Source organism: Scardinius erythrophthalmus, assembly GCF_964197995.2.
Source record: "Scardinius erythrophthalmus genome assembly, chromosome: 16".
Lineage (NCBI taxonomy): Eukaryota > Metazoa > Chordata > Actinopteri > Cypriniformes > Leuciscidae > Scardinius > Scardinius erythrophthalmus.
Window position 1 is genome coordinate 21492632 of NC_138236.1, and position 12565 is coordinate 21505196.

The 12565-nt window shown below is 36.8% G+C and overlaps 1 protein-coding gene across 1 annotated transcript in view; it reads right to left on the bottom strand.

The window, feature by feature from the left end:
- ephb6 (eph receptor B6) overlaps nt 1-11762 on the bottom strand; it is a 52050-nt gene extending 40288 nt beyond the window's left edge. The window contains exon 1 of the mRNA XM_081388135.1: nt 11689-11762. Coding sequence (XP_081244261.1) covers nt 11689-11752 — 64 coding nt within the window. The 5' untranslated portion in view covers nt 11753-11762. The remainder of the gene's footprint in view (nt 1-11688) is intronic.
- Between the last annotated feature and the right edge of the window lie 803 nt (nt 11763-12565).

Here is a 12565-nt window from a genome sequence, read left to right on the forward strand (position 1 = left end):
TTAATCAGGGACAGCAGGGGGAAAAATAATGCTAAATGAAAATAATGAAATGGAACTCTCCATATAATTGTGCATATATAGGATAGCAAAATAAACCTAACCTTTAAAAGGGAGGAAAAAAATGCTTCCTATAACATACGTACACACACACACACACACACACACACACACACACACACACACACACACACACACACACAACACACTTTTTGACCTCATTATACACAGGATGATTTATAATAAAATTAATTCGCTTATATCTATTTATACATGCAAGTAAGGCACATACCATGTGTATGAACTGTATTTTAACATCTGTAAAATTAAATCATGTATACCGTGGATCATTATGTGGAAATTTACCTTGAAATACTGTGTGAACATCATTGTTTGTTAGTTCATGTGGGGAGTGAATGTGATTCTTCAATTGGCAAATTCAACATGATCAAACCTGTTATAAACGTGTCGCAATTGAAATCAGAGTCCAACACAACTATGGCTTCTAAAGGTAATTTAAGGCTTTATTTATATCATTAACAGGTCTGCAGTGCTAAAATGATCTAAAACTGTCTCCAGAAACTCCAAATCATCATTTACAGATGGCCTCTCCATCTGTTAGCGTGGAATGAACAGAGGGATGATTCTGGGTCAGGGCTGTTACTGAAATTCACAGGGACAGGACAACATTTTTTATATGACCAATTGTTGTCTATAGGGTAAAACAGATTTAAACATGGATAAATGGTTATCAACAGAGTTGCTGAAAAGGACAAATGCATATGTTTCTTCATCTACAAGTAAGGATAAATCTTCATTAATGCCTGACATCAAAAAGACTAAAAATAAAGCTAAACGAAGAAAATACAGTAGTGCATCTTTCTTCTCTCCAGCCCAACATACTATGGAGAATGTCACATGTTTATATTTACAACGTGCTTTTGCAGTGTTGAGCAGTGCAGCCAATCACAGACATATCTGTTGATTTCTTGAACGCAATGGCTAGTCAATCCACTCACCATTCAAAACACTATAGTTTTTGTTCAGCGCTGAATTATGCAAGCTTGAGAATCCTCTCATTTGAACAAAGTGTAGACACGATGTAAAGAGTTATTGTGCAATGTAGACAGCTTCATTGATTAACGGTCACGTACGCGTGAGGCCTTCTGAAGCGAAGCGATGCAAAGCGTTTTTGTAAGAAAAATATCCATATTTACAACTTTATAAACTATAATCACTGGCTTCCGGTAATGGCCGTACGCAAATCTAGTTCTGGAGGAAGAGTGACCTCTGAGAGACCTTAATTTTTGGGTGAACTTACTGAACTAACTTAAAAATTCAGTTAAAATTATTGCAGTGGGCCATGGAAACGTATGTGTTTGGTTGTGTGGGCCGCGAGTTGAAAAAGGTTGGGAACAATTGGTCTAGACACTCAAGTCTCAGTTAAGCTCAAGTGCTCAAAAAGGGCACAAGTAAACCAATATCCTTCATAAAGATATCATAGCGGATGGATTCAACCGAATGCAGCCACATCCTCGTCTCACATATGTAACACCTGCGATTCAACAACTACCTGCTAATGCACTTTCATGTAAAGCAGGTTGTTAACTGAGTAAGGGCAAGACGCACAAAACATAGAACCGTCAATGCCCTGTAGATGGAGGTGATGGCAGAAATGAAGCTTTTCGAAACTTTGAATCTACTGAACCAAATTCCATAGACTGGTGACCCATGCTTGTTAGAACATTGTAAATGCAGTGAAAACTCAGCCCAAACATGCATAAAAACACCTTTTTACAAACCAATTACAAATGTTTTATTTATGGTGTCATCTATTAAATGAAATTAACAAATCTTTTTTTTTTTTTTTTTTTTTTTTTTGGAGAGCTTGCTTAATCAGACCAGTAAGAAAACTTTTAACAACAACTCTTCCTTTTTACTATTCAAATGTGTCATCAAATGTCTACAAAGGTATAAAATTTATCCGAGATCAGGTAAACACCGTACAGACGCTGGTTCATGGGTTCACAGAAATCATCGCCTCTAGCGGCAAACCATTGAAATTAACGAAACATTCGAAATCACAAGACTTTGGCAGTTTGATATTTAAGTAGGACTACAACATACTTAAGTACAGTAACTAATAACATTTACTCAAATACTTTACACCACTTATTTCTTCTAATTATATCCAGAGAAGTGCAACTTTTTACACACAATGCCAAATATGTTTTCATTTGATTTTAACCAAATATTTAAATTTATTTAAGAAGATTTGCATGTGCTATTCAAAGGGATAGCAATATTTCCATGTTTTTCACAAAAATGCATGATGAAATATATTTTTTTGTACATTTGGAGTGCTGTCAATACAGAGAACAACGACAAAAATCGGTGTTGCCTACACCGAGTTATTCTATTTTTAAAATTTGCACCCTGTCGACTTCAATGGGGCAAGTACTAAACCTGCTTTTAGCCTCTTAACATCCTTCATGTGTCATTACAAGTGCACAGAAAATGTGAGTGGTTCCTTCTGAGTGAACACGAGTGAATCTGACTGCAGTAGATGTGAAAGATATGTATAAAAATGATGTTATTTAAGCCAGCGCAAATACCTGTGTTTACATCCTGTTTTCGTCTGAAGTCCAAAGTAATCGATTGCCGAGTTCACGCGCGTGATCATAGGTAACTAAACATATGCACGTGAACTCGGCAATCGACTACTTTGGACTTCAGCCGAAAACAGGATGTAAACAGGTATTTGCGCTGGCTTAAATAACATCATTTTTATACATCTTTCACATATACTGCAGTCAGATTCACTCGTGTTCACTCTGAAGGAATCACTCACATTTTCTGTGCACTTGTAATGACACATGAAGGATGTTAAGAGGCTAAAAGCAGGTTTGTACTTGCCCCATTGAAGTCAACAGGGTGCAAATTTTTAAAATAGAATAACTCGGTGTAGGCAACACCGATTTTTGTCGTTGTTCTCTGTATTGACAGCACTCCAAATGTACAAAAAAATGAGCTCAATGTTAAAATTGACCGGAGTTCTCCTTTAACTCTGCTCACAGTTTTAGTCTGTTATTTACTAATCTGTTTAATCTCAGTTTAAAATGGTTTCATCCAGGGTTTTCCCCCATTTGACTTGTTCTGAGTTCCCTAACTGTAATTAAAAGTGTATGACCCGAACTCCTAAATAGATTCTCAGGTAGCCCGTAACCCTGAGCGTGGACATGTATGAAGTGCCGGGCTGCACTCAGTGGGTCCATTGTGATGCAGAGAGATGGGGCTGTTTGCACACTGATGGAAGCAAAAACTGCTGTGTGGGCCAAACCAAGTAAGTAAGTGCTAGAGTAATGCACTCCACTGGCATATCATTCTCATTCCTGTGTTGCACACACACTGTCCCCTTCACTCTGTCTCTCTGTCCCCCTCTTTTTCTGTTTATTATTAAACAGGTAAGTGACAGAAGGGCCTGTCAGAGTTTAAACACAGAGATACATTTAGTTACATTATTGATGTGAGAGAGAGGGAGAGAGAGACAATGTTTGTTTAAAAAGCTGAGACACACAGGAGCACTGAAAGAGAGGCATGCAGCTAGAGACAGAAACATAATGAAAGATGGTGCGTGTGAGAGGGTAAAGATATAAGTTGCAGTGATTTTTGACCTATAGAGGAGACCAGGGGCGCATTTTTCCCCTCCAGACTCGTAAATTATCTTATTTGCATATACAAGAGCCATCTGTATAATTGGTTATATAATTGTTTGAACTGTGTTCCTAAGGCAAGTTGATTTCTTATAAATTTGGGGCAAGATGTCACATTTATTTCATATGTTGGGGTTATATACAATTTATTAATTGCAATTAATGTCGGCCAAAACGTTATATTTTTCTTTATACAACATTAATTTCAGGCCCTTAAATTTTCATTAGTGGTGGGGATTTTCACTCTTTCTGCAGGTTAAACCATTATGCCAGTAGGTCACTGTCTTTATGAGTGAGTCATTGAATCAATCACACAACCGATTTGTTCAAAATTACATTTTTATTCAGGGTTCAAACACCGCTACTGGGTTTTGTTCTGAGATGCACAATGGTCAAAAACATTTCTGAAAGGGTGAAAATAGACAAAGTAATTGGCGATTTTGAATCTAATTTTCTTTTTACATTTTTATATTCTTCCTCTCTATTTATATGTTTGTTTGTTTGAACTGTTTTACAGTTTAAAAAAGCAAATTTAATAGTCTGTTAATGGCTGGTTGTCTTTGTGACAACTTACCCCATATAGTTTGACATGTATATAAACAAACCATGAGAAATATCAATTGGAGTAAAGAGTTTTAGAGTATTAGAGTAACTTGAGTCTATCCTACCATGTTGTTCAGCAGACATATAATATATAAACAGTCCTTTATTATCATTGCCTTTGTGTGCTGTGTATTAACATGATGTGTGGGTGTCCTGCATTAGCAGTGGTGGGTCTCTGTGAGTTGTTCACTTGAGTGCTCATGCTTGCTCTCACTCTGGGATATGTGGTTGCTGATGAAAGGGTAATGCTTTCTGTTCTTTTATAGGGCGAGAGTATGCGTGTATTTGGCTTTCTTGGTTCTCAGAAGTGTTAACGCGCTGTGTCAGTTCACGCTTGATTAGTCAGTCTCGCTCAAGACAACTCTCTACAATGTTAATCCTGGTGTAGTGGTGAGATGTGAGTGTTTTATTCCAACACTTTTCTAGAATAGCCTCTCACACACATATGCGCACATACAGCAAGAGTTTAGCTCACAGGTGTGATCAAATGCAAGACTAAATGAAGCGAAAACATATTAGTGTAGACAAGGCCTGTATGTCCACAAGAGCCAGTAGTTCAAGAAACACATACTTGCTCGATCTATATGCCTTCAAACACATGTACTTTAACTCTTTTAAAGCTTTAACATCTTTAAAATATGTTCAGCACACTCATGAATCCAGATGGGCATGACAATGCTAATGTGACATGCATCCAATTTAGAGTTCTTTTGGTTGCAGTGTGCAGTTTCATGCATATTCGTGTATGTAACATTGGCAGGTTCTCATTAATTTGCTCCAGATGTCTCTGTGTACAGACAGCCACCCCAGGACACACGCAGTCACTCCCTCATTACCACCAAACCACAGAGAGAGATGGCAAGAGCGAGACAGGGATTAGCACAATTCCAGATTTAAGCTCATGCACGTCAGTGAATGTTATCAAAACTCTACATTTCGGGTTTACCTTGAATTGAAGCTTTTATATAGTCTGTCTCTCTCCGCTGCGTATGACTCACTAGAACACAGGCAGAACCCTTCTTCGCCTACAGCCTGCAGCTCTAGACCTGGACGGCTCTCATTTGGCCCTAGAGGCGCGCTGTATTTTTCTGCTTGATCTCATCAATGGCTTGACCTGTGCACACACCAATTCACAAGGGAAGCGTGAAGGGCTTTATTCTTTTCGCTTTTGTATCCTGCCTTTATTTAGCCACGTTAGTCGAGTTGAGCACAACACGCATTTCATGCGGTGTCCTAAAAATCTTCCCTTGCAGCGATGGAGGCTGAATGTTGGAACGTACAGTAATAAACAGCTCATGATGTTCTGCCATCTTTGCTCTTAGCGGGCTGACTTTTCCTCTCTTTTTTCTGAAGTACAAAGGGCTTCTTGTGTGATTGTTGTGCATCCAGCATGTTACTGCCATGGGGCGACCGTTTAAGACCACAATTTTGCTGCATAGACTACACTGTAATGTTTTGCCAGGTACTCAGAAATGGGCTTTATATGGAAACAACGAAAAGAAGTGGTTTTAGAGTCAGATCAGGTAAAAAACAATGTGTCAAAGTGACAACTGCACATTATATTTTGGGGCTTTATTCAACAGTATAATGAAAGAGAGACAGGAAGTGATTGGGGAGGAGAGAAGAACAGGACAGGGAAAGGAACACAAGGTCGCCTAAAATGCTGTTGCACCATATGTTGAATCACAGACCAGAAGATTATGGCTTCTACAATCGAGACTTTGTTTCTGGTTATTGTGACGTTTTTTTTTTTATCTCATAACTGAGACTTTAAATCTCACAATGTGATATTTTATATTTCACAATTTCTCCTTTATTTCTCACAATTGTGACAATATTTCATGACTACAATTTTATATCTCACAATGTGATTTTATGTCAATTGAGACTTGATTTCTCCCAATTATGACTTTATATTTCACAGTTCCAATTTATAATTCCAAATGCAATTTTATATCTCATAATTGCCTGTTTATATGTCACAGCTATAAGATATAAAATCATAGTTTTTATTTATGGTAATTGTGACTTTTCATCTCATAATTTCACAGTTATCATCTTATTTCTTTTAATTGTAACTTTATATCTCTTTATACGGTTTTATCTCACCAGTGCAACTTTATATCTCACAATGTGATTTTATATCTTTATATCTCACAATGTGATTTTATATCTATTGTGACTTTATTTCTCATAATTGTGACTTAATATTTCACAATTGCAATTTCAATCTCACAGTGATTTTATATTTCAACTTTATTTTTCATAATTGCAACTTCATATCTCACAATTGTAACATTGATTCTTAATTGTGACATATTTCACACTTGCAATTTATATCTCACAATGTGATTGTTTAATCTCATAATTGCAACTTTATATCTCACCACAACAACTTCACAATTGCAATTTTATTCCTAAAATTACATCCTAATTTTACACAATTGCAATTTATATCTTAATGGGATTTTATATTTTATATACTGCGACTTTATTTCTCATAAATGTGTCTTCATAATGTATCTTACAATTGGGGCTTTATTTCTCATAATTGGAACTTTATATCTCACAATTTCAACTTTTAATTTCACATTTGCAAAATTATGTCTTATTTTTCATTTATTTGTGGGTATTGCACAATTGCAATTTATATCTCACAATGTTTTTTTTTTTTTTTTTTTTTTACATTCTTTTACATTAAAATTGGGATTTTATATCGATTTTATATCTCACAATAATGACTTTATACATTATATTACAGGCTTGCAAATGAGAGTTCACTGCAAAAAAAAAGACATATTTAACCAGTATTTTTAGTAATCAAATTACTTTAAGGTGAGAGCGACCGAAGCTGGCTAGGGGAGGGGTTGCTATTGCAGCTGAGGATGGAGCAGAGCAGGGTGATGCATTCTGGCCTGGGGCAAAAGTTTGAGCTTGGATGGGTACAGATCTGAAAGCTCAGCAGCGTGACTCAATATACTGACAGCAGGACACCTCATGAGGAGGTCACGTACACACACAAACATACTGTATATCCAACCTGAGAAGAACTGGACATGAAAAAGGGCTAGCAATAAGGGGGAAAAAACTCAGTGAAGCCCAAGCTGTGCTGCCTCAGGGACCTTTTCATGGCCCTGTGTGAGATATGACATGAAACTGTGCTCTTCTCCTCTCTCACTGCACCTCTCCATCCTCCTCACCTCCTTCACATATCTCTCTTTTCACAGGGGCGTGGGTGTAAAAGCTGCTTTTACCAGAATGTGAGGCTTTTAAACCGTTCTGTTTCTCTCAGTGAGGAACACCCTGCTGTGTGCATTTACACTCAGCCCTGTCTGCACATACAATCTCCTTTTCAACAACACCCCTGAAGAGTCAAGTGGAGGCTAATTACCACTAAAGGAGAGCACAGTCAATTTTACAACCAGACCGGACTGACCCTATGGCGCTGTCTTCAGTCCAGACTGACAAGATTGCAGCAGGGATAAACACTCTCTCTGTCTCGCTGAGCTAGATTGTGTTTTGATAAAAGTTTTGACTGCTTTACTTGGAATATTTTCAATAAAAATTCAAAATTAACTTGAAAAGCAAAAATACTTGGAGATATTAAAACTTGTGGTCAGAGAATATTATCTTAAGTTACTTATTATTTACTTATTAAATTATTTAATTTTCTCACCCCCTTTTTTTCTTATTTTAATCATAAAGCTATCAAATTTAGTAAAGTTTCTGCATACAACAACAAAAATGCCAGTTTGGTAAGCATACATATTCTAAAAAAAAAAAAAAAAAAAAATAGATATATTGTTTTAAGGATATTTTACTTGAAAAAAATTAAATAAATTTGTGTGTGCAATTTTCTTCTCAAAAGCTTGGGGTTGGTAAGAAGTTTTTTTTTTTTTTAAACAAGTGTCTTATGCTGACCAAAGCTGCAATAATTTGATCAAAAATAAAGTAAAATATTATTGCGAAATATTATTAAAATTTAAAATAACTATTTTCTATTTTAATATATGATGGCAAATCAGAATTACCCTAGCATTTATTGTCACATGATCCTTCAGAAATCATTTTAATATGCTGATTTGGTGCTCAGGAAACATTTATTACTATCAATGTTGAAACTTGAAAGTTAAAAGGAACGGCATTTAAAATCTTTTGTAACCTTATAAAAGTATATACTGTCACTTTTGATCAATTTAATGCATGCTTGTGGAATAAAAGTATCAATTTCTTTCAAACAAACAAACAAAAAATCTTACTGACCCCAAACTTTTAAACGCTAGGGTAGGATTATTTGTTGTCTAGTAGAGATTATTTTTGCATTCAGTAATTTAGAAAAATTATGGAAGCTTGGTTCTGACATGACTTTTTATCTCACAATTTTTTCTCAGAATTGTGTGGTATAAAGTTGCAACTGACAGTTATAAAGTCAGAACTGCGTGATATACAGACATAAACTTTATAACTCGCAGTTCTGACGTTATAACACTTTGCGAGTTATAAAGTCAGAATTGCGAGATATAAACTTGCAGTTGCGAGAAAAAGTCAGAATTGCGGGTTATAAAGTCAGAATTGCGAGATATAGGAAACTCGCAATTGCGAGAAAAAAAAGTCAGAATTGCGAGTTTATATCTTGGATTTCTGACTTTATAACTCGCAATTGCGAGTTTATATCTCACACTTCTGAGAAAAAAAGTCAGAATTGCGAGATATAAACTTGCAGTTGCGAGAAAAAGTCAGAATTGCGGGTTATAAAGTCAGAATTGCGAGATACAGGAAACTCGCAATTGCGAGAAAAAAAAGTCAGAATTGCGAGTTTATATCTTGGATTTCTGACTTTATAACTCGCAATTGCGAGTTTATATCTCACACTTCTGAGAAAAAAAGTCAGAATTGCGAGATATAAACTTGCAGTTGCGAGAAAAAGTCAGAATTGCGGGTTATAAAGTCAGAATTGCGAGATACAGGAAACTCGCAATTGCGAGAAAAAAAAGTCAGAATTGCGAGTTTATATCTTGGATTTCTGACTTTATAACTCGCAATTGCGAGTTTATATCTCACACTTCTGAGAAAAAAAGTCAGAATTGCGAGATATAAACTTGCAGTTGCGAGAAAAAGTCAGAATTGCGGGTTATAAAGTCAGAATTGCGAGATACAGGAAACTCGCAATTGCGAGAAAAAAAAGTCAGAATTGCGAGTTTATATCTTGGATTTCTGACTTTATAACTCGCAATTGCGAGTTTATATCTCACACTTCTGAGAAAAAAAGTCAGAATTGTGAGATATAAAATCGTAATTATCTTTTAAATTGTTTCATTCCGTGGCGGAAACAAGCTTCCATAAAAATACATTTGAAATCATATGACTGAAAGACTTGGTAGCCTTATAAAAACTGTTATTATTATTGAGCAGATCACCTTATGGGGGCCTTCATGGCCAGGACCTCCATGATAAGATCACATGACCAGCTAAATACTACCCGGTTTATCTTGGTACCCCCCTTGTTACCTGGCGCTTTTGCTTACAAAATAAATTAATGATTGCTGACTACAAACAGCCTTACACTGGCATCAGTAACTGAAAACTTCTGTTGATATTGCATTCACACCACTAGGTGTCACTGTATGTATTGGCCAGTGAAACTATGTATTATTCATTTTTATTTTTTTCTAATTACAAAAGACTAAATATATATATCTAGAGCGTCTGTGTCTGATGCGATCATCGTCACTAGTAGACCAACAAAAGCCTTCCGGAGATCTTGAAGGCAGGGGACTCTATGTGAATAGACAGGCAGCATCTATATGAATGGCTGTTGAGTTAATTAAAGGTGATGAAGGGTACAGGCCTTTGCTCTAGGACAGCAGGTACAACTGCATTAGTTCAGAGTTATAGGCCTGAGGGAATGGCTGTGGACTAGTTAAATGTGATGAAAGGTATAGCATTTTGCTATAGGAGAGCAGGTAAAGGGGTTTGCTGAATTAGTTTAGAGTTATGGCCTTGAGGGAACAATCTAGAATCATTAGAGTTATGGGACTGATGTGCAGCAGTGGTTAATATAGAATTAGTGCAATTTGGGGAAAAGAGCACACACACACAAACACAAACACACAACCATTTGAACATTTTTTGGTGAATACGATTTTTAAATCCTTTTGGAAGATATTTCTTTTAGTTAATGTTTTTAATGTAAGATAATGATTTTAATCAAAGCATTAATTTGATTAAAATATATATATATATATATATATATATATATATATATATATATATATATATATATATATATATATATATATATATATATATATATATAATTATTATTATATATATATTTTTCCCACTAAAAGACAATAGTATTATGCAGGGTAGTCTACCAATTGATTGACCAATGCGATTTTAGCAATGTTCCTTGGTTTCACCAAAAAAGTATTTTTTGACAGTCAGATCAGGTAGAACTAGTCCCTTTGACTTATATTTTTACAATGCATACAATCTCATATCGTTTTTCACAAGTGTTTTAATACGAGCAGAGAAGCAAAGCACAATGACAGATTCAGATAAGTTAGAAAAAACCCAGTGATAAATAAGCTTCTGTGAAAAAGCATGTTCATAACAGTCTCTGGCATTCCAAATACCTTACACACACACACACACACACACACACACACACACACACACACACACACACACACACACACACACACACACAAAATGAGTCACTGAGAGCTTTTTCACAAGAGCTCACTATGAGATGCCAACTTCATCAATCCATCTATTTAAACTGCTCATGTCTGCAACGCATTGACTGAAAACACCATTTAGCCAATAGAAAAATGAGACAGAAAGAAAGAAAGAAAAAGAGATATACAGTGAAGTGAACTGAGTGAGTGAGGTGTCTGTATTATCACAGGGTTGAACGGCCTGGGGGAAATGAGAGCTTATAACAGTTATAATATCAGAAAAAAGGGGGCAGAGAGTTGAGAAGGGGGGTTGCATGGGTCAGAGAGAGACAAAGGTTACACAACAAATTATTCACCCCTCCGCTGGCTCTATTCTACACCCTTTTGTTAAGCATAAACGCAGCTTGGCAGGATCCACAGAGAGCTCTTCAATTCACAGTAACTCATAAACAGCTACTCATTATACAGTACAAGGGTCTGTTCAGATCTTCAGCCTCACAAACACATGCACCACAGCGATCACATGTGCAGATGTTAATGAAAGTGAACTGTTCGAATCGCAAACAGACTCATTCAGAGACTCATACACATGTTGACACACACTCTGAACCGGACCGGACAGTAGGAGCCCCCAAAACGCACACACACATGGGGGTCTGAGAGCACCAGGGGGAGCAAAGGAAGTTTCATACCTTCTTCAGCTGAACTGTGCTGGACCACAAGAGAGACAGACAGAAAGATCCTCCACATTTCCATCAGAGCAACACACAAGTAGAGTCCAGAGAGGACGAAGAACACAGGAGAGGGAGACAGGAGGAGAGAGAGAAAGAGAGAGAGAGAGAAGGGAGGAGGAGTCTGTCTACTCGTTTTTATCTCAGATTAAAGAGAGGAGAGAAAGAGCGGGGGTGGGTGAGCAGGGAGGAGTATTTATGTATGATGATGATTATGACTGAGAAGTCACTGAGCAAAGAACAAGGAGAGAGAGAGAGAGAGAGAGATGAAGGGACCGGTAAACTGACTTTAGCTACTCACTGTGATGGAAAGCCTAAAACGAGTTGGGCTAGTTCGCAGAAAAAGTGTCTAGACACGCAGGAGACAGACGCTCTCACAGTCACATTTGGTGAAGGCTCTGGTTTGGCATGCTGATCGGGCACGGCGAGCCAGATTGGAAATATGCATCACTCAGTAAAAGAAGCTTGGAAACCTGCCTGTGTGTTTTCTTTTCTTCTCTTCTTTCAACTGCTGCATTTTTCCCTGGAAAAGAAAATACATATTTTGAATATTTTCTTTTGGCCTTGGTCACTTCTCATTTTCCACACACACATACACACAGACATACGTACAAAGGTTCTTCAATCTAGACAGGCACATAGAGGCTGTTGTATTCCTGAATACTAGTGTTGTATAATTATCTCTTTGAAAACAGCGCCTTCTAGTGGACACATAGTGACTGCAGAAGATATCGGTGGTGCCCTACACACGATCTATGGAAGTTTGCTTCGGTAAATCACAATTACGGCATAAAAAGTCAAAATTATGACATAAAATGACAAGCTAAGACATACTAAG